General features: G+C 40.0%; 1 protein-coding gene across 2 annotated transcripts in view; it reads left to right on the top strand.

Moving 5' to 3' along the window:
* The first annotated feature begins 9,179 nt into the window (after positions 1-9,179).
* LOC146319789 (leucine-rich repeat transmembrane neuronal protein 4) overlaps positions 9,180-21,911 on the top strand; it is an 83,206-nt gene continuing 70,474 nt past the window's right edge. Inside the window, exons 1-2 of one of the 2 annotated variants that reach the window (XM_084727837.1) lie at positions 9,180-9,781; positions 12,024-13,613. In XM_084727837.1, the coding sequence (XP_084583963.1) occupies positions 9,730-9,781; positions 12,024-13,570 (1,599 nt within the window). In that variant the 5' untranslated portion in view covers positions 9,180-9,729 and the 3' untranslated portion in view covers positions 13,571-13,613. Of the gene's footprint in view, positions 9,782-12,023; positions 14,249-21,911 lie in introns of those variants that run through there. The other variant, XM_084727836.1, reaches the window with a different exon arrangement.

The raw sequence follows: 21,911 nt of genomic DNA on the forward strand, positions 1-21,911 counted from the left end.
AGTGTGGACCTTCAGGGTCGTAGGGCTTCTACATGGTCTACAACTTGCAGTGTCTCTCAGCCTGTTTATTTGAACACTGATTTAGAATCAGAATCAGATGCCAAGTAGGTTCACATACAGAGAATCGGCCTCAGTATATTGGTGAATAACAGTAAACATAGTATTAGAACATCTAAACAATGATGAAAGCAAATACTGCAAATCTGGAAGCAAAAATCAGAAACAATATGTACAGAATAAGTGATATTTAAATGAAAGAGCTGAACAGTTTTGTGCTGTAAAGTTAGTTCAGTAAAATCTTTTTCCTCCGACCTGTTCTGCCTCTGCGTCTGCATGTGGGCCTCAATCCTGTTGCCTCTTAGACACATCTGTGACTGTTTGACGCGGGATTTAAATGCAGAAGCCCATTATCATCATCTCTATAATGCATTACCGACTGATCCTCACAGACTTCCCTGCAGAAGTGTGTTTCCTTATGCATGAGGGGGATATTTGAAAAGGTAGAGTCGACCATAGAAAGGTTTGGAATCATCATGGAGGTTTTAATGGTGTTTTTAACCTCCTTTCACTCATTGACTTCATGGAATCTGCTGCTGTTTCAGCACGTGCATCGCTCTGAAGAGATCACATATAAGAAAATAGTTGCCAAAATAAAATAGAATATGAATCCAGGTCAGTTTTCAATCATCCTATCATCCAGAATCCTCTCGGTTCTCTCTGAGTGTCGTCCAGCAGAGGCTCAGCTTTGAATAAGAACACGATCAATGAATTGTGGTGAGATGAGGATCAATTTTAAGGAAATCACTTCATACGTATAACCATCACAAAGCCAATACACAATTCTTTGTATATGAAAAGACAAAAAGAAGTCTATAAAGAAGCAGTATGCAGTATTTGTCTTTCCTTTTTTTGCCTTGTGAGTCTTGGAGGCAGCAGGGGATAAAGTTCCAGATGTTTTGGGACGAGCCCTCTGTCTCCGAAATGTTTACCTGCTGCTCGGATATTTTGTGGGTAATTAAAGTTACACATTTAGAAGAAGTCAGGGTCAGAGTGAAGAGAACCTTCTCCGACACTGTTTTAAGTCTTCCTTTGTCCTAATTATTTTACTATTTACATATTTCTGCACTCTGTTTCAGTGGGATTCATTATACTGCAAAAAAGCAGGTCCTTCCCTTGCTCTATTATTCAGGGCTCAGTCAGTCACAGACAGTCATTAAAGTTTCATAGGAAGCAATTTGGTGGCTGAGTTATTTGCAAAGTGAGGTGAGTGCATATGGTGCTGCTATACCTTTGTTTATGGCCTGGCCCTCCACGCTTTTCATGTTGAAACAGAGAGAGACAGAGAGAGAGAGAGAGAGAGAGAGAGAGAGAGAGAACCACCCTCTCTCACTGGATTAATTGTGACTCAGTGGCACCTAAGGGAACTTTGTCAAGAACCACACATGATCATCAAGGAGTCAGATCACTTGAAGAAGAATATTTTGACAAGAACCAAGAGTAAGTAAGCTTTTTTAAGCAAAGCTTTTTGAGGGGCCATTGTGTAAAATCTTGTCTGGGGGCCCCCTGTGGTCTGGGGCATGTATTTAACATTTAAATGCATCACTTTAAGAGAATATGAGATGACAACTGTGAAAACCTTTTTTTTTCTCGAATTCAAAACAAACATTTCAAGTTGACCCCTCGCAATTTAACCTATAGAAAACAGTCTTGTTCAAGATGAACTGCGTCTCACCTGGAGAGTAGGCGAGATCAGGCGGCTGCAGCAGGAGGTGGAGACTAAAGGCTGCAGTCAAGTCAGACCGTTTCTAGCAGATTTCAGAGAATATACAGGAAGCGACACTAATATCCTGTTAGATCACCTGCAGACCACCTTCACAGTTGAAGAAATAAAGTGTTTACTTGAAATAGAAGAGATCCCCCTACTGTCACATGATCCTCTGTTCTTTTATCTGCCTTGTTAAGCACTTTGTAAATGTTCTACAAAACTTCATCACACCACTTAAGACTAATATATCCTGTGTTAAATATTACAGTTAAAATGATTTAAAACTGTAGCTGCCTTGATATAGTTAGGTTATCATTGTCCACGTCAGGATCCTGACTTATCAGAGTAAGTCAGGATCAAGTTGGACACAAATCTAACTTCATTGTGGTGTTGATCTCCTGTGATCAACCCTGCAGGCCTGGCTCATCTCAAACACACCTACTGCTAATAAACAGGAAACGCTGGGGTCATGTGTACATAAATGAGACAGATGCTGCATTTTCATAAAAAAAAAAAAATGTTAGGAACAGAATTGTTCACTATTCGTGTTTTTTTCAGATTGCATAAAGCAAAAAAGTCAGCAATGTTTCCAAATCAAGCCGATTATGAAAAATATATTCAAACATCCTTTGATGTTTTCAGAGGAGCACAATCCTCTGGTTGTTGTTGAAACTTGGAACACACACAGAACATCTTCTGTCTGAGGATGACTGAAAACAAAGACATCCACAACTTTCCATCTTAACTAATTCAGGTAACTGAGACTCAGACTACAAAAAATGGCAGCAATTAGCTGCTAGCATTCTCATAAAATGTGCTCACCTGAATGACATAGTGACATGCCGTGTGACAGAGCTTCCTCATTGATCTCTGGACTGATTCACACTGCTTGGGGCCCCCCTGGTGGCTGTGGGGGCCCTATGCAACCACATAGTTCACATTGAGAAAGAAACAGCTCTGAGTAAGATAAAGAAACAAGAAAACCTTTGAGTTAAAACAAAAGTTAAAGCTGTGATATTCCTTCCAATTTTGAGAGTATTGCTATAAACGTAATTATTGATCCATGCATTTCTACATTTCTCGCATCACCAGTTATTGCAAATACCCCCAAAAATCCAGATGAAGAGAGAAAGTGGGTCATTTAGATTCATTCAGCAACATAAATAAGAATTGATGCACAGACCACAGAGCATTTAATTTACAGCCACGGACGTGCTGTGATTTCATCAGAATGCTTTTAAAATCCAAATATATCTGCATGTCCCACATGTCTTCTTTACATGATAAATATGAAATTCAGATTATTGTCATATTCAGAATAATAGTAGGTACAACAATTAGTCAGTTAATTAATTTTTATCATTTAAATTCAGCAACTATTTTGATAATAGAGCAATTTTGTTTTTGTTGCGTTGCGTTGCGTTGCGTTGCGTTGCGTTGCGTTGCGTTGCGTTGCGTTGCGTTGCGTTGCCCGTATGTTAACGGTAACTGTTTGTCAGAACAGTCCAAATTCTAATTGGTCAAACAGTATAATGACACAACATATCTGACGAAGTTTGATATCTGCAGCATGGTGACACCTTGTGACATTATATGACATTTGATTAATCTGTATGGAAATCATTTTAAATATATTAAAGTTATAATTTGTAAAATTTCTTCATTAAATGTCTAAAAAATACTAGTCTTACAGTTCAGTCAAACATTTGAGCACATCTTCTCATTTCTCATTTTTCTCATTTTTCCATATTTTAGATTAATACTGGAGACATCAAAACTATGAAATATGGAATTATGTAGCAAAAATGTGAAAGCAAAATATGTTCTATATTTTGGATTCTTGAAAAGTGAAGACTCTTGCAGACTGTCTCACTTTGATTGCCAGAGTCTTTTTTATTTTTCTATCCATGATCTTCTGCTGTTCAACTGACAACCCACAAGTGTGCAAAAGTGTTTTGCTCTCTGATATTTTAGATTCTTCAAAGTAGCCACAGTTTGCTTTGATAACAGCTTTGCACGCTGTTGGTACCTGAACCATTTCTTTAAAAAAAATAAAGAAAAGAGATTGAGTGAGAAATGTGTCCAAACTTTAACTGGTCCTGCATGTTCAATATTTTGTTGAGTTTTGACTTACATCATCACAAAAGAAATCTGTAATTTATTCAAGGTAACAGTGCTACCTAGCCATTATTTACTATAACTTGCATAAATATATCTGAATAAACTTATTACCTCGTCTGTGATCATGATTTCTGCTGAGTGAAGGACCCTGACAATAGATGCACATTAGACCAAAAACCCCAGTTTTACAGGATTCTGTCGAAGAATATAAAGTCTTCACGGTCGATAATGACTAAATGTGGATCCCTATAAATTACAATCAATCAAAACGACCATCTTTGTTTCGTCCGATGTTGTTCCAGCTTCCAAAAAATGTTAAAAAGTTAAAACATTCAGTTCCTCCTTCTGCTTTGGACCCCCTACAACCAGCTCTCAGACCCCTGTTGGTCTCCAGGCCCCAGTTTGAAAATCATCGCCTTTAAGTTCCAGTGGATAGGATTTAGTAGCATCTTGCAGTGAACTTGAAGATTGCAAACACCTCGTCTTACTTGCCCCTTCCAAGTGAGAAAAAGTGAAGAGTCTGTATCTAGAGTCAGTGTTTGGTTTGTCCATTCTGGGCTGCTGTAGAAACACGACACATTGTTTAACTACAATTATTCTAGTCTGTGGCTGCTGCAGGGTCTTTCTGTGCAGTTTGTATGTTCTCTCCATGTCTGTGTGGGTTCTCTCCAGGTGTCCTGTTCTTCCTCCCATGGTCCAGAGACACGCAGGTTAAAAGGCTAATTGGTGACTTGAAATTGACCCGTGGGTGTGAATGTGAGAGCGAGTGTCTGTCTGTCTCCGTGTTTATGACCTGGTGACCTGTTCATGGTGTACCCTGACTCTCGTCAAATGTCAGCTGGGATCAGCTCCTCTTCTCCATGACCGGGAAAAGGATGAACAGCTTTAGATAAGGGATAAATTATGAATTATCAGTTTTAATCACTGCAGAACTGTGACAGTTGTGTTACAGTAATATCCTGACAAACTGTAAAGTGAAAGACACACAACCACTTGTCACAACAAAACTTCTAAATGAATAATGTGTGGAATAAATCTGTTCTTTTATAGCACAAGGTTACAGTCTAAATGAGAGGGTGAAGTTATATCATTAAAGGGATAGTTCACCCCAAAATGAAAATTCAGTCATTATCTTATATAAATAATTAGAAGAGGATGTCATCTTAGTTATTAGTACTACTTCTGTTCAGAGATTTCATACGGGCTGACAAAACGGATACTTCAAAGGCTGTAAGTTTACCCGAAGTTATTCTTATCAGTTTGGCTGGATTTCTTCTTGTAATTAGCAATCTTTTTTTTTCAGCTAAGGAGGAATTAAGCCTTACGAGTCATACTTAAAGAGAAAACTATCGGTAGGATTTGTTTGAGGTGTTTGTATATGCACAAGAAAGATAACTGATCACTGAGTCTCATGCCCAGGATGTCAAATACTGATGTTTTAGAAAAATGTCCCAAGCAGTGCATTTCTGGGGGCTTTTACGCCTTTATTTATAGGACAGATTAAGATATGACAGGAAAGGGGAGAGAGAGTGGGGAACTGACATGCAGCAAAGGGCCATAGGCAGGAGTCGAACCCACATCCTCTTTTATTTTAATCTTGTGGATCATATTCAGTCACACTGGAGTCTAAAACGGATTTAAGGAATGAGAGAAACTCAGTTCATGTCTTCTGCCTCTGCTTTGGAAATCATCAGATCACATGTGAGTGTGATTGAAAGCTGTGCACAGTGTACTGTGTGTGTGTGTGTGTGTGTGTGTGTGTGTGTGTGTGTGTGTGTGTGTGTGTGTGTGTGTGTGTGTGTGCGCAGGTTCCTGCCCCGTCCTTCAACTGCAGTCAGCTGATTGATCTAACAGTGGAAATTAAATCAGCGGCTGCTGCTGATGTGTTCACTGTTTTATTTTCGTTTCGATTTCTTTGTCACAAACTATCTGCGATTTGAGGTCAAATGTTCGTTAATGTCCATCACTGCTAATTACACCACTCATTAAGTATACAGCGGCAGAGGGACCCATTAGAAGTGATGACTTCGACCTCGACTCAAAGTCCCATTATGAGGCCTTCAGAGCACCTTCTGTTTACACATGAAGCATCAGTGTGCAAAATATCCACTGAGCTCTGTCAGCTGTTGTCTTGACTTAAAAATTATTATTTTTGAAATGTATTAATTAGCATTTTTAAATATATTTTAAACAAATAAATTAGATAAAACATATATATGTTTTGCAGCCCATCTGTTGTTTTTGTCTGTATGCTGAACCTACACAGTATTAATATTCATGCTGAAATAAACAATGTGCTTATTGTTAGGCAGATAATATATGAAAGCAATAAAGTATGTAAATGTAGAAATGTGTGACTGTTTTACTGGAAATTATCATAACATCTGATCCTATAGAGCCACATATATAAGACACTGTACATTGTTTTTTTTGCTTTCTTACTGTTACTGTTTTTCTTGGTGACACAAAGTTCAGCTTAACAAGCTGAACTTTTCATTACAGGCCTATAGCTGCCTATGAAACTCTAATTAAGACTCATAATAAAACCACAGGGGGTCTTTTGAGGTCAGCGGGGGGCATCAGTGGAAACAACTCCTGCACACACTGCAACTGTGCACATAAAGACATACAGTGTCAGGTACATATATGACATAAAACAGCAATTAATGCATTAAACCACAGGTGTAAAAGTGGTCACGTGCAACAAACATGACACTAGCAGAGGACTTTTATTTTGGCAAAGCACTTGCCTGAGAACATTACTCCACATTAAGACATTTCCACTATAAATTGATGCAGAAAGGTACAAATTTGTGCAGAAAATCACCAGAATGCAGGAAAATAAGTACAGAATTAAGCAAATTAACAGGCAGGCAAAACAGCAAATATATGCATAATTTAGATTTAGGAGGATTTATTTGTCAGAGTATGGCAGAAATTCAACATAATATTCATAAGTATGTTTTCATTAGTGTATAATCACCTGAAAATAAGAATGATTGTGTTTTCATTACCTCAGAATGAGCTCTTCATATCTACAGAGGGAGCGGCTCCTCTTCCACAGATGCTGCCATGTTGCTTCTTCTGTGAGTTTTGCAGCCACCGTAGATTCTCCTAGAGGTGTCCGCTGGGTGACACTAAATCCTACACACAGGCCTTTTATTACCTGCGAATAGTCATTTATAGTCATGTACATACATTTATCAGAGTTACTGGTTACTTCCAGATTAAGAGTTTTACAAAACAAACAATAAACTTCTAAATTATGACACATTCTTATTAAATTGACTTGTTTAAGGTCGGCTCTGCTGTACAGGCTGTATGTGCACGACACACTGAACTCTATCTGCAGGTTCTTGTCATTGTTATCACTGTGAGGTACAGACAGATGGACAGACAGATGGACAGATACATTCATTCCTCCACTCCGTCATCTTTCACTGACCTTTCACTCTACTCACTGAGCCCTGTTCTCTAAAACCTGTTTGTCAGACCAAAGGGTGCAGCCCTGTCACAGAACTAACACCACTGTGGAGCAAACAGCAGATTACTGTCAGTTCTTATATTCTGAAAACGGCCTTTCATGTTATTTGAAATATCTAATCTCCTGCTGAAAGTCAGTGGCCTTTGTCTTGAGATGGACAGATCACATTAATCCACAGAAGCCTTTTGTCCATTTAATATCTCACAGTAATCCATGAACATTGCTGCATATGTATATATAAAATGATTGCATGTGACATATCGTTCACAATATCTATTTGAAATTAAGAGGTCAGATGTTGCAACTGACCCCAACCCTGGGGACAGTTGCAAATCAATCAGGGGACCATTTTTCAACATATTACACCAATTAACTTTACTTTTGACTCAGTAAACATATTATTCTTAATATAATATGCATTATTTTACAGTACTGTTATAGTATCAATGTGCAGATGTTACAGATGTTAATCAGTCTCTACTCAGTGTGAGAAAAAAAGAATGGAACAATTTATAATGCAACACAATTTTATTCAACATGTTCATTTGTATTTGGGTTAACAATCATTTTATTTAGCCAACAATGACTTGTGTATGCAGAAAAATACTGTCCTGTGTGTGTGTCCTGTCTGGATACGGATGCTCAGCTTGGAGGACGTGTTGCATCCGTCCCTGTTTCTGTCATTAATTCATGAATGTTTGAGTTCATACAGTCAAATGAATTAAAAAATATAATAAATAAAAAGGTAACTGATTTTTTTAAAAAATGTTCTGAATGAAAGAAAACAAAGTCGTAAGAAACTGTATGAAAGCAAAGTTTCAAAAATCACCTAAATATGTTCTAAGTACAGGTGTTTTATGAGATACCTCCCACAAATTACAACATTAAAACAAACAAGTGTTTATTATTCATAAAAGTTTCCTCTATGATATATAAAAAGTTATCAAGTGGTGGTTCAGAGGTGTTTCTTAACACTGGTACCACTTTTTTGCTTCTTAAAAATAATAATATAAATCAACAGCACTGTATTAGCATACTTGAATATAAGGCAACATTAAATTGGCACTAATTCATATAAATGTTGGCATTAATATAGCTCTCTTATATTACTTTCAAGATATTTGTAACTGCCAAACTGGCAAGTTTGCCAAGTTTTTTGAGGAGGAGATGGAATACAAAATGCTAAATAGATATTGCAAGAAGGCAAACCCACTCGGGTCAGCTGAACCCTGCATAAATCAGTTTTTTGTTTCAATTTGGGTGATGATAGGAAATTGTTGCATCACTGACTTCAGTAGGCCTATGTTTTAATACTCTCCCCACTTTTCATAAAGTATAAATGACATATTTATGAGTCTAGAATAGTTGAAAGAGTTTCTACTGTGATTTCTGTGAGTTCATGTCATAAAATGTCTGTACTCACGGACGAATAAGACTGTTGCATCTGTCCCCTGTTGCAACTGTTCCTAGTCTACCCTACTTCTACTTGTTATTTGTTTGTAACCAAACAGGTTACAGGTCAAATACAAGTTTCTTTTGTATTAAAGCACGTTGCATTGGATTTAATTGTGAAGAAGCTCATATATGAGGTGTTGAGAAGCGTCTGACTGGCAGTAAATCCTCACAGATATGTGGGCGCAGAGCAAACAGACTTCCTCCTCTGCTTTAATTGATATGCAGGCTCTGTTCAGGAGGACAATGAAGTCTACTTTAGCGTGTGTGGGCTGCATGTGGAGAGTCTCAGTGACCAGGAGAGGGCATCTCAACTCCTGAAACCAGCAGCGGCAGCAGCAGCAGAGAGCTGCTCAGTCTAATCCTCCTTCAACATCATTCCTGTTGCTATACAACTCATTTATTCTTGATGCCACGGTCAACGGCTCTAATCCACAGCAGACTGCGCCTTCACCCGCACATCTGAACCGAGAGACGGACAACTTGTCGGCTTTGGACGGCAGTTTTTCCTCCTCTCAGATTTCTTCACTTGCTCGGTGTTTTCTGCCACTTAACCCAGATTTAACCACCAGCGGCTCGTCGCTGGTTAAAATGTCTTTTATCGCCTCCTGAACAGAGTCTTTCTCATGAAGCCTGAACGCGTCCGTCCAGCGGCTCTGTGAGGTGGAGGACTGAGACATGCTCCATCCCGCTCATGTTGTGCGGTAACGCAGGAAACTACAGGCAGAGGTGGATGCACACCTTCTGGAGCTGCTCTCATCTCCGACAGGTGTGCGGCCGTGCGCAAAGCGGATCCGGCTGCGGCGCGGTAAAGTGCGTATATTCTCCGTGTGGACAGGCGTCCTGGGTGCGTGTCCAACTGTGTGGACAAAACGCCGAGAGCGTCTAACATGTGGACCCGGGACGCATGCAACAGAGAGCCGTGAACATGAGGAGAAGCCGACACCGCGCAAACATGGGTACGTACACTGATCCGCAAGGTGCTTAAGGTCTGCATTTCTGCGCAAAGTCCTCAGTGGTTTGACTAATTACAGTTCACTTAAAGCTCATGTTGCCCAGTGCGGGTTGTGACTGATGACTGCAGGCTGGGGGGTCTGAGGGAGCGTTTCCTCTCAACAACTATCTGACAGATTCAGCCTGATGCATGTGGTGATCAATCACCTTCCCAATGTCTCCAGAACATGACTCTGACTGTGATAATGACTGCCAGTGTGTGGCTGTGCCATGAACACAGGGATGCAAATGATGTGGGCTGTGGATAGAATGACCCCCCCGCTGACAGATACATTACAACATATAGAGCTGCAATCATTAATCGATTATTAAATTAATCACCAACTATTCTGATAATCGATTAATTGGATTGGGCAAATTTTTAAGAAGAAAAAAATCCAGTTTTTTATGTGTGGATATATTCTGGTGTCTCTGCTCCTTTATGACAGTAAACTGAATATCTTTGTTGTTGTGGACGAAACAAAGAGGTCATCCAGGGTTTTTGGAAACACTGATCAACATTTTTTTTTACTATTTCCTGATAAAAAAAAAAGTAATTGATTAATCCAGCAAACGATCTGCACATTATTTAACAGTAAAAATAATCATTAGTTGCAGCCCTAGAACTTAATATGTGAGATAATGTTCGGTTACGTGATTTTATTTCACTTCTGTTTTATTCTCAGTCCCTCTAGGAAGTTGTGATGTTGCTATCTCAAAAATTCATGCAAATTCAACCAATGGCTGTGAATTCCAACCTGACATGCCAGATGGTGTGTTATACAGAACCATCTGGGAAGTCTTCCACAGAAACTGTTTGGAAAAGGGCAGACACTTTAAAACAAACAAAGAAAAACCTTGGCAGGTGATTGGATCAATCATCTGTGTCTCACGTCTGGCAGGTTAACTTCAGTCAGATCAAACTCTTGCCAAAGCCGATCAGGAGAAGAGTGAAAACTTCTTTTTCGTGGAGAAAAGCCTTCAGTGTCGTTCTTTGCTCTTCTTTCAATAAAGAAATACACTCCAGTTCTGAGACGAGACGAGTTGCTTCCATGAACGCCTCTCAGTGTCGTCACACCTAAAACCACGCCCGTAACTGCCAGTAGTCCCTCCTCGGACACTGATTGGCTGCACCAACAAACAAATAACTTGAACCCTGACAAGATGGATTTTGACATGATCTCGCAAATCCAGCTGCCTCGTGAGGACAACGATTAATCAATAACTCGATCATTAATCATCATTAAATTATCGCAAAGTATTTTGAAATTAAAAGAAAAAAATAAGAAGAAAAGGTAAAAATTCTCTGGTTTCAGGACAAAACAAGACATTTCAGGATGTCCCCTTGGGCTCTGGAAAACACTGATCGATATTTTGTCACCATTTTCTAACATTTTATGGACTAAACAACTAATCAGTTAGTCCTGAAAATGATCAACAGATTAATCGATAATGAAAATAGTTGTTGCAAGAAGGACTGGACCTATTTTTCAAGTGACAAGATTATGACAGTATTAATTAATCAATTAAGCATTTTGATTCATTTTTTAATAAAAAAAATATCCTAATTCTCTGATTTCAGCTTCTTAAATGTGAATATTTTCTAGTTTGTTTACTCCTCTGTGATAGTTAACTAAATATCTGAGTCGTGGACAAAAAAGACATTTGAAGATGTCATCTTCGGCTTTGGGAAATACTGATTAATATTTTTCACGATTTTCTAACATGGACTCAACAACTAATCGATTAATCGAGAAAATAATTGTTTGCAGCCCTGCTCCATGAATTTTGTGCTTTTTTTGTGAGGTTACATAGAACATGCAGAACAGTGTGCGTTTTCATTCTTTTTGCAGTGGTGGAAAGTAACTAAGAACAAATGCTTCCTTACTGTATTAAACTAGATTAAATAAAAAAAACAGATTAACTAACGATTTTGGTAAAGAATTTGAGTACTTTTGCACCTCTGTCTCCTGATTTTTACATAATTATCCAAAACAAGCAACTCTTTCACAGATTTCTTTGCAAAAACGCAGAAACACATTGCAACATGTTTTTTTAGAAAAGCTGCTGTAAAATCAGGCATTTGAGGCTGCACCAACCCCCAAAAAGCCTGTGAAATCCTGGACGGACTGTATTCTGTTCCAGTCTGTGTTTATCCCTCCTGGTCTGTCCATGTTTTAAGGCCCTCCCTTCTCTGTGTGTCTGCAGGACTTGTCTTGCTCTTCAGATGGCTTGTGTTCACCGTGGCGGTGCCCGCCTGGCTGCTCGCTGCTCCCAGCGCCATCCGTGAGCGTCCCTGCCCCCTGAGCTGTAGATGCGATGGGAAGATAATATACTGTGAGTCCAATGCTTTCCGCGACGTGCCGAACAACGTGTCTGTGGGCACGCAGGGTCTCTCCCTGCGCTACAACAGCCTGGCCAACCTCAGAGCCCACCAGTTTGCTGGCCTGAGCCAACTGGTGTGGCTCTACCTCGACCACAACTATATCAACGCTGTGGACGGACAGGCGTTCCACGGGATACGGAGGCTTAAAGAACTCATTCTCAGCTCAAATAAGATCCCGCTGCTGAAGAACAACACTTTTCATGATGTTCCCAATCTACGTAATCTCGACCTTTCCTACAATAAGCTGCAGGTCCTCCAGCCTAATCAGTTCGTGGGTTTAAGGAAGCTGCTCAGTTTACATCTGAGGTCAAACTCCTTAAAAACCATCCCGATGCGAGTTTTCCTCGACTGTCGCAACCTGGAGTTTCTGGATATCGGCTACAACCGGCTGCGGAGTCTCACACGGAATGCCTTCGCGGGACTCCTCAAGCTCATCGAGCTTCATCTGGAGCACAACCAGTTCTCAAAGATCAACTTTGCTCACTTCCCGCGCCTGACCAACCTGAGGGCGCTCTATCTGCAGTGGAACCGTATCCGACTGCTCACCCAGGGCCTGCCGTGGATGTGGACTTCCTTGCAAAAGCTGGACCTCTCTGGGAATGAGCTGCCAGTGTTGGATCCAAGCACGTTCCAATGCCTTCCAAATCTGCAGACTCTCAACCTGGACTCCAACAAACTGAGCAACGTGTCCCAGCAGACGGTGGAGGCCTGGATTTCGCTCACCACCATCAGTCTGGCGGGTAACTTGTGGTACTGCAACCCCAACATCTGCCCACTGGTGGCCTGGCTGCAGGCCTTCAAGGGCAACAAGGAGTCAACGATGATCTGTTCTGGCCCCAAGGAGGCACAAGGGGAGAAGGTGACAGATGTGGTGGAGACGTATAACATCTGTAGACCAACACCAACCCCAATGTCCTCCACGACATCGCCCCAAACTACTGTGTTCCAGCCGGAGCTGCTGCCTCGCCCCACACAGTCTGCAGTGGATAAGAAGCTGATCTGGAACAGGACAGCCTCCCCTACTCCCTCCGAGGCCTCCCCCACCATCCCCCTGCCCGACACAGAGTACGTGTCCTTCCACAAGATCATAGCTGGTAGCGTGGCTCTGCTCTTATCTGTGGCTATAATTCTCCTGGTTATCTACGTCTCATGGAAGCGCTATCCCAGCAGCATCAAGCAGCTCCAGCAGCGCTCAGCGGTTAAAAAGCGCCAGAAAAAGGCACGGGAGACGGAGCGCTCCCTTAACTCACCGCTGCAAGAGTACTATGTGGACTACAAGCCTTCACACTCAGAGACTATGGATGTGCTGGTTAATGGGACAGGACCTTACACATACACCATCTCAGGCTCCAGGGAATGCGAGGTATGACCGTTGCCCTCCAAAAATCCATTTCCACTGCGAGGCATGAGAGGTAAATTTTCTAACAATCTGTGGAGAAAAATACTGTTTTTTTTCTCCTCTGCTCGTGTCTGTTTCTGGGATAGGGGAGTAAAGGTCAGTGCATGGTGACTTGTTCTTGCAATCTGCTGGGTTTGTTCAGTTCCATATGATTACCCAGCTGTTGTTCTGAATCATGCAGTTTTATTGCTAAAATATGATTCCCATTAGCTGAAACTGCAGCGGCAGCTCCTCTCGCCGGATAACTTACATACATTACGATGCACAGGTTCATCATTCATCCCTGACATAAAAGAGCTCATTGATGAATCTCTGTATTATCATCCAGGCTGTTATTTATTCACAAATGATATGAGATCGAGTCACTGTGCAGGTGGTCCTCTCCTATCCTGTGTGTTTGCTACAGCAGCTGAAGTAGCAAACACACCAGTTGTGTGAGTTTTGATATTTGTTTGTTTCTGTATTAAATATGTCAATATTTATGTAATCATACCAGCTGATCACATATCCCATTCTCCATTTCTGCCTCTGGCGATCGTGCACTTAAGTTTTTACTCATTAGTTTAATTTACAAAGTTCAAACAGTCACCGCAGGCTGCAGAACACCATAAAGGCCTGCAGCCAAATAAAAGATAAATTATGCATCTGGGCTCGATTTCTGGCGTCTGGCTTTTGTGCACGACTGCAGTAACAAACTGCATTATGCTACTTTCTCAGAAATATAAAGAAACTGTCCAGCTACACAAACGGACGCTTTTGTTCCAAGAGAAATTCTCCTCTTAGAGCTGGACTCCTTCACAACACTGACAACATTTATGCAAACTAATTTTCCGCTATTAACCTGAATATGACAATATTTTGGATTTGATGCAAGTCATAGAAACAGCATATTGGATTGGATCCCCACTAGCCACTAGCGAGGTAGCCACTACTCTTCCAAGGGTCCACACAAGTAAACATTATATCACAATGTAAAATAATTAAAAATCAATGACACAAGGAAATAAAAAACTACAATAACTAATTAACAACAAAATCAACACCTACTAATGATGATAATAACATTGGCATCACATCAACTTAAAACAACACAGAGAAGATGCACAACTCTACAAATCTAAAATAAACAAAGTTGACTGTAGCAGCGTCCAGCTGTGGTGTGAACAGCTGGTGTCTTCCACAGTGGACCAGTTGTCTCTCAATTCTGTAGAAGATCCAAAAATATGACATGATCGGTGACAGTAAGCTAAAATGATTGATTTTCTTTAATATGAAATGACTAGAACTGCATTTATTAATTAATGAATCCAGTGCTTCATGAACTGGGGGGCGGGCTCCCCTGGGGGGGCATGGAGTCACTGAAGGGGAGGCGTGGATGAATGATGATTCACATGATATGATTTATGTGGGGGAAAGAAACAATAAAGTGTTTGCTGCTGTTATCATGCTGACATTTATTTCACTAAAAGTCAAACTGAATCCTTTCTTATCAGTCGCTTTCCCAATTATTATTAATGACCGATAATAAAGGGAGCTTCTGAAGAGGGGCATGAGGGAAAAAGTTTGGGAACCACTGGATTCATTAATTATTAAATTGACTATTAAATTAACTGGCAAATATTTTCATACCTGATTAATCATTTTGAGTCAAACAACTAATTGATAAATAGAGAAAACAAACATCGTCCTGCTGATGTGTTGGACTGCAGTGAGGTACAGTAGTGAAGTGTTAGACCTGTTATACTCCATCCGTGGTTGAGCGCGTGGTCAGACAGTCCTGATCTCGTCCTCCTCTTCTCCTCTTTGACTTGTAGCTCTTTTGTCATCATTGACCTCCATTTTCCTCCAAAACAGGGGAGCTGTTGTGTGGCATTTTTACATTCAGTTCTGATGTCTAAGTGGACAGTTAAACAAGTAGTGTATATGTTCCCCTGTGAGCAGTGGGTGTTGTCGGCTGCGGAATAAAACTTGGCGTTGTGACTGACGTTGCTGTCCAAAGCAACACAATAGATTCTCATTTTGAATGTTGCGCCCCATGTAGAGAACTGTGCGTAGTGTTTTGCAGAAAGTGTGATTTAGGATTGAAAACTGAGTGTAAAGCATAAATTGTGCTTGCAGTTTTGCAGACTTGGTTCAGGATTCAGTGCATGAGTTTCAAGTTCCAATATTAGTGTGTAAACAATTATGAAAAACTGAGAAATGTGGACATTATTCAGGTTTTAGGAGCGTTCTTTGGGCATTTATAAGGCACATTAGGAATATACCTATCAGGGTTTTTGCTGCAGTTTGCGACACATGGACTCCTGCCGGTTTACAGTCTGCTCTGTGCTGTAAACAAAGCAACTAGCCAACAGTTTGCAAAGCTGTACAAAAGAAAAGCCACACTTCTGTTCAGAAAAAGAAAAACAACTACTTTTATATGTTATGAAAGATGTCAGCAGATTTTTGGACATAATATAGGGCTGCGCAATTGATCAAAATATTGTTGAAATCATAATATGGCCAAGTGCAATATCCAAATTGCAGAATGTGTAATTGTGTATTTTTGATAAAGTAAAAATGTGTAACAAATCGCAGTGTGATTTATATTACCACATTGTGCATCCCTCCACCAGTGGGGAAAACCTTTGAAAAGTAGTATTTTGGTGCAAATAACAATAACAATAATAATAATATTCCACCTCTCCATAATGCAAAGCTGCATGTAAACAGGAAAACTGGTGTAACATTCATTTTTATTTGCCATGTAAACAGTTGAGTAGTAATTTTATTCCTCACTCACCAATCATTCTTAAGAGGACAAAGATTCTGACATTCATCAGTGTTTTCTTATTTGAGATTGGATCTTAGGTAAGAACAGAACCTACTTTTTTATTTGCATTCATTTCTTTTCTCTTTTTTGTGGTTTCAGATTTGCAGTCAAACCCACAAATCTTCTTTTGTGGTACTTTGTGGACATTTTTCTTAGTTTGGAGTCTGTTCTCCACTGTCTTTGGACTTTTGTTTCAGAATTCTTGACTTCTCAGAGGTAGTGCTGCACAATGAAATCTGAAAATCTTGAAATTTGATCAAAATCTCAATATTTGTTAAATGTTTAAATGTGGTCCTGGCCTACAAATCAGATGCTACAGACTGAAAAAAATACACATCTTCATTTGGTTCAGATTCCTGCAAAAGAATCACACCATAGTTGTTTTAATCAAAGTAAGAATAATGATGTCAAAATGATGATTACCTCTAATATTGTAAATCATATCGCAATTGCAATATCAGTCAAAATAATGTCAATCAGATATTATTTCAAAGTCGTTCAGCCCTACCCAGAGGAAAGGAGAAGTTGAAAATAAGATCCCCTCTTTGTCTAGCCTGACTCTCCTGGAAATAAATGAGCTCAATTTAAGACCAATATGAGTCTTTGACCATTTTTTCCTGAGAAATAGCCTTTGTCTTGTCTCAGCCTGAGACTAATTTGAGCCTAACTGAAGATCTTGAAATGTTCTTTTTTTTGTCTCACGGTGCTGATCTTAAATTTGTCTTAATAGTCTGCTCTTGAGATAACAGTGAGATCTAAAAGAAAACTCTGTGGTCTTAAATAAGATCTTAAATTTGTCTCAGTGGTCAATTTAAAGTCTTTTTGCTCCATGCGGCTGTCATGGAGGAACCTCTGAGACACCTGTGAGCTCAGCAAAATATCTTCTGCTTTTCTTTTCTTTTGATTTTTTCTCTCCTAAGGTTTGGTTTTAGAGAAACAGGTGAGACTTCAGTGAGCTCAAAATAAAAATCTCATTTATTTCTCAGCACACATAGAAAAGATGATCATGAAGCAAAATTTTCCACTGGATTTGATCCCAATTTTCTTTTCTATATGATATCTGTGAGTGCACGCGGCCCTGTAGTATCACGCCTTTATTGGTTGATTGGTAGGGAATCACCGATTGCTAATTTGGAAAAAAAATGCCACTTACGAAAACAATTGAACACAGGGCCAAATGATTCTGAAGTTCAATCTGACGTGGATTTTTGAAGACATTTTCTCAAGAACAAATTTATATATATATTTTGTGCGTGTGAATGTAGACACTGACTCTGAACCTCTGTGCAGCACACAGGGATTGAGACAGAAGGCCTCGACAGAACGACCAATCAATTAGCTCGTGCTTGATTAGGCACTTTTTTTTTTGCCTGTGTACTCTTTAATGCCATGCATTCGTCTTCCTTTGTCCAGCAGCTTTTTATTCATTTGGCGGTATGGTTAAGTGTGATTAACAGGACATGTTGTGTTGGGAAAAATGTTGTGTCACTGGAATCTGAGCTGCACCTCGTGTCGTAGTGAGCAGACATGCTGCTGAGTACAGGCGACATTGTTCTCCTCGGTTGTATCTGTCAGCGCGGCTCAGAGACAAAGTTTTATCTCCAACTGCCACACAGCTCATTTCCTATGTTCTGCATGGAGCCTATAAATCATTTTATAATATGTTTTAAGTCAGTGGATTGTGCTGTAGCAGCGCTCACGTCCATGTTCTGTCCTTTCCTGAAGTCACAGGAGAGGCTACAGCACAAATATGTTTCACTGTTTCAGTAATGTCACTCAGTATACGAGGTACACAGGTAGCTAAATCAGCTCTTTGTCAGATTATCTGCGGCAGAACATTTCTCACACGCCAGAGAGGCTTGAGGTGAGATGGTCGGCTTATCAATCTTGTAGCTTTCATGTGAGAATGTGGCACGGGAGCATTAAATGGCAGACCTAATGGGGCTTCTGCTAGCTAGAATAACTAATAGCCCATCAGAGGTAAGGAGCCGAGACTTCCTTCAGCTTTGTTATTCCTTGCCCTCTACAGCTCAGGGGAGCAGCCTGAGTAGTTAAAATGTGATGGGATTTTGTGTGTGTGTGTGTGTGTGTGCGTGTGTGTTGGTGTGTTTGTGTGTGTGTGTTCCATTTTGTACCAAACATGAATGCAAAGTAAGGACATGCTGAACAGCGGGGGACTTTTCAAACCCCTACCTGACTTTTATGCATGTTTAAAGGGATTCTTTGGGTTTTTTGAAGTGAGGTACTTATCTATAGTCAGTGTTTTACCTACAGTGGACGGAGGTCGACACACCGCCAGTTTGGAAGCTGAGCAGCTGTCGACAGGGTCACCATCTGAAAAAAATCAATCAGTTGAAGTGTACGCTGTATTTAGAATATTTTCACCGCTTTACCTCACTGACAGACAGACTTTCTGATGGGAAACCATCATTACATAAACCAAATATTTTCTTTGGCAAGAAACTAAAGATGCACCGATCAACCGGTATGGAAAGGCTTTCAGCTTGAAGAGAGGGTCAGAAAATATGAGAGAAGAGGGGAGAAGAAAGGGCGGAATAAGGAAAAGGTAGAGAGGGAGAGAAAAAGAGGAGAAGGACTGTCAGTTACCTGGAAACCTTTTGGAGAAAATGTAAAAGTTATTTAATAGTCATAGCATTTTTTTTCTGAACATACAATTGAGTTTCTCAGTTACTTTAATTTTAGTTATATTAGCTGGATATATGGTTCTCTCCAAAGCAACCAGACTCCTTTAACAAAAGCAAAATCAGTATTTTTACTTCACAGAACACAGGAGCTTAGTTTGTTTGTGTTATTGTGTGATTTCTATGTTTTAAAAGATTAGTTCGGATTCACCAAAATCACACAATGACACTAACAAACTAACAGTAGAGCAGCAGCTCCTGCTCCAGTTTCCTGTCTGACAGCAAGGTAAAGTGGTGAAAATATTCTAAATACAACATTAGAAACAGGTATTGAGAACTGGTACTAAACCAGTACTGGTTCCTCACTGCTCAGAGCTGAAATATCAATAAGCTCTTGGATGAAATATTTTAATTACAATTTATTATTTACTTTGTTTGTTGTTTGTTAAATTTAATAAAAAAGCAGCTAAAGTTCCTCATGCAGCCACACTTTAAATAATCTGAACCATCCCTTAAGTTCAAGTGATGCATTTACACTTCCAAACTGTTTGTATCGGCTGCATTATTTCCTCTAATTAGGGATGAAATTCTTACCAGTTTCACAATAAACCACAGTAAAATGCCTGGCAGTTAGTATTACTGTTTAAAATCTACTGCATGTAAAAACCACTCAGTAAACACATCCAGCACCAAACAGAGTGAGCAACAGTGAGATTGTTTTAGCAGCAGTGAAAGCACTGATATCACCACTGACAAGATGATGGTTTTCAATTCAACACTGATGAATTCACTGTATTTTTCAGGACTTTTAGGACATTTTCAGCACATTTTAACCAAACTGTGATATTACTGTGATAATTTTTGTGACCATAATCATGATATGAAATTTTCATTCCATTTTAATTGTGTAACTTGTTCAGTAGGTTGCAGTGCGAGAAGCTCATGCTGTGCAGAGATAGTGTCTGAAACTATTTGCATCACAATACAGGCGATGCAGCTCAGTCTCTCCTCATATATGAGAAGGCATTTCACTTTTACTGAATGGCACACAGCAGAGAGTGTCAAGAAATAGAGATATACGTGAAAAAAAAGGTTGCTCCAGGGTTCAAACCCACAGTTAGAAGCAGATTGTGAACGCCCCGACCCAGTGAGCCCCCTGCACATTATTTTAGCTATCCCAGATAGCAAGCACTTAAGCTATTAGCTGCATTTTCAATTAGGAGAAAGAGCTTTGTAATTGAAGCCCGTTATCTTCTGCACATGCCCAGACCAACTGACTTGGAGTAAATTTGTTTCTATAGATTTCCTCCAGCACAGCTCAGCAGGTTGGCTCCGACACTGCAAGCCCAACCCGCCGAGTGTGAATTTTGATGAACACTTTGAACTGTGCTCCTCCATGGTCTTCCTGTGGCACATTATTAAGAAAAGCCCTCTCTCTCCCCTTGTATGCCATCCTCTTCTGTGTTCACAGAGCAGCTGCAGAGCTCGCCGTCCACCCACAGATCATCCCCCTGCAAAGTTACTTCAGAAAATATTAAGGTGAAAATCCCACCGTCTAAGCCAAAGGCGATCCTTGTACTTGGGCAGAATTTGCAAGCATTAATAAGGTGAGGAGATCCCGCGCACAGATAATTAAAGTAGGCTGTAAGAGGGCAGATGAAGTGAGGAGAAAGAAAGGTGTGCCACTGCTGCTGCATCTCACTGACTGATACAAATGCTGTCTGAAAGACTCGCCTAAAAATAATTACAATTCCAACTTAACTCATTTTTCAAGCTGACAGGGTCAGAAGCATTGTAATGTTAACACTCTGATGAGCAACCCAGTTTTTAGAGGAACAATTTAGGCCAGCACAAGCCTTAATCATGCAGTAAGTTGTTTTCATTTTCCCCTGCATTTTGCACTCAGAAATGTGGCACCCTGCGTGCCCCTCCTGGTTATATTAAAAACTAATGCCTCCTATGGATCTAATCACTGTTTGCCTGGGAAAGATCCTGCAGCTGCGGGTGCTTTTTAGTCAACAAACATTTGTTTAATTTTCAAACTCTAGAATATGAGCCCTGTCTTTTAAAATGTCAGGAATGAGAAACAAAGATGATGAGCGATCAAAATACTCTGCCTCGGCTTGCCAATATGGCAGCTTGCGTAAATGCACAGACGGCAGGCTTCCATCATGCCAAGGAAGTTTGAAAGGTTTCAATATTTGTTGTTCAGCTGCCAAACAAAGGTTAGACGCATGAATAAAGTAGCCTCTAAAAAAGGACGTCCTTTTTTAAACACATCAGTTGGTATGTGTGCTTTTCCAAGCCTGTTTAATATTTAATCAGTAGAGCTGACTGGTGGTGATTCAGTTTTCACTGGTGGGAATGACGTTTAGACACGTCAAAATGTGAATTTAACATATCTGTAAAACAGTTTTGACATGTTGTTTATATAGTTTAACATGAAGAAATCAGTCAAACCTTAAGTGTGGACGTCTTTAAAGGTCCAGTCTGTAAAATGTAGTGGGATTTATTGACAGAGTGTGTCAGAAATGGAATATAATATTCATAAGTATGTTTTTATTGGTGGATAATCACCTGAAAATCAGAATTATTGTGTTTTTGTTGCCTTGAAATGTTTCTACTGTAGCCCAGAACAGACAAACTAAACACTGGCTCTAGTTACGGCCTCCTGTGTTTTTCACAGCCACTGAAGGTTCTCCTGCACGCTTCATTATAGATGTCAGTAATTCCTTTTTCACTGTAGAAAGAATAATTACACAGATCACAAAATGCATTTCCTTTTTTTTTTTTAAGTTTCCCATTTTTGAGGAAGAGGATGCTGCAAAATCAAAGTGTGTCGACAGCAGCAGATCAT

The sequence above is a fragment of the Lutjanus erythropterus genome, chromosome 10, assembly GCF_056507025.1.
Source record: "Lutjanus erythropterus isolate fLutEry1 chromosome 10, fLutEry1.hap2, whole genome shotgun sequence".
NCBI lineage: Eukaryota > Metazoa > Chordata > Actinopteri > Lutjaniformes > Lutjanidae > Lutjanus > Lutjanus erythropterus.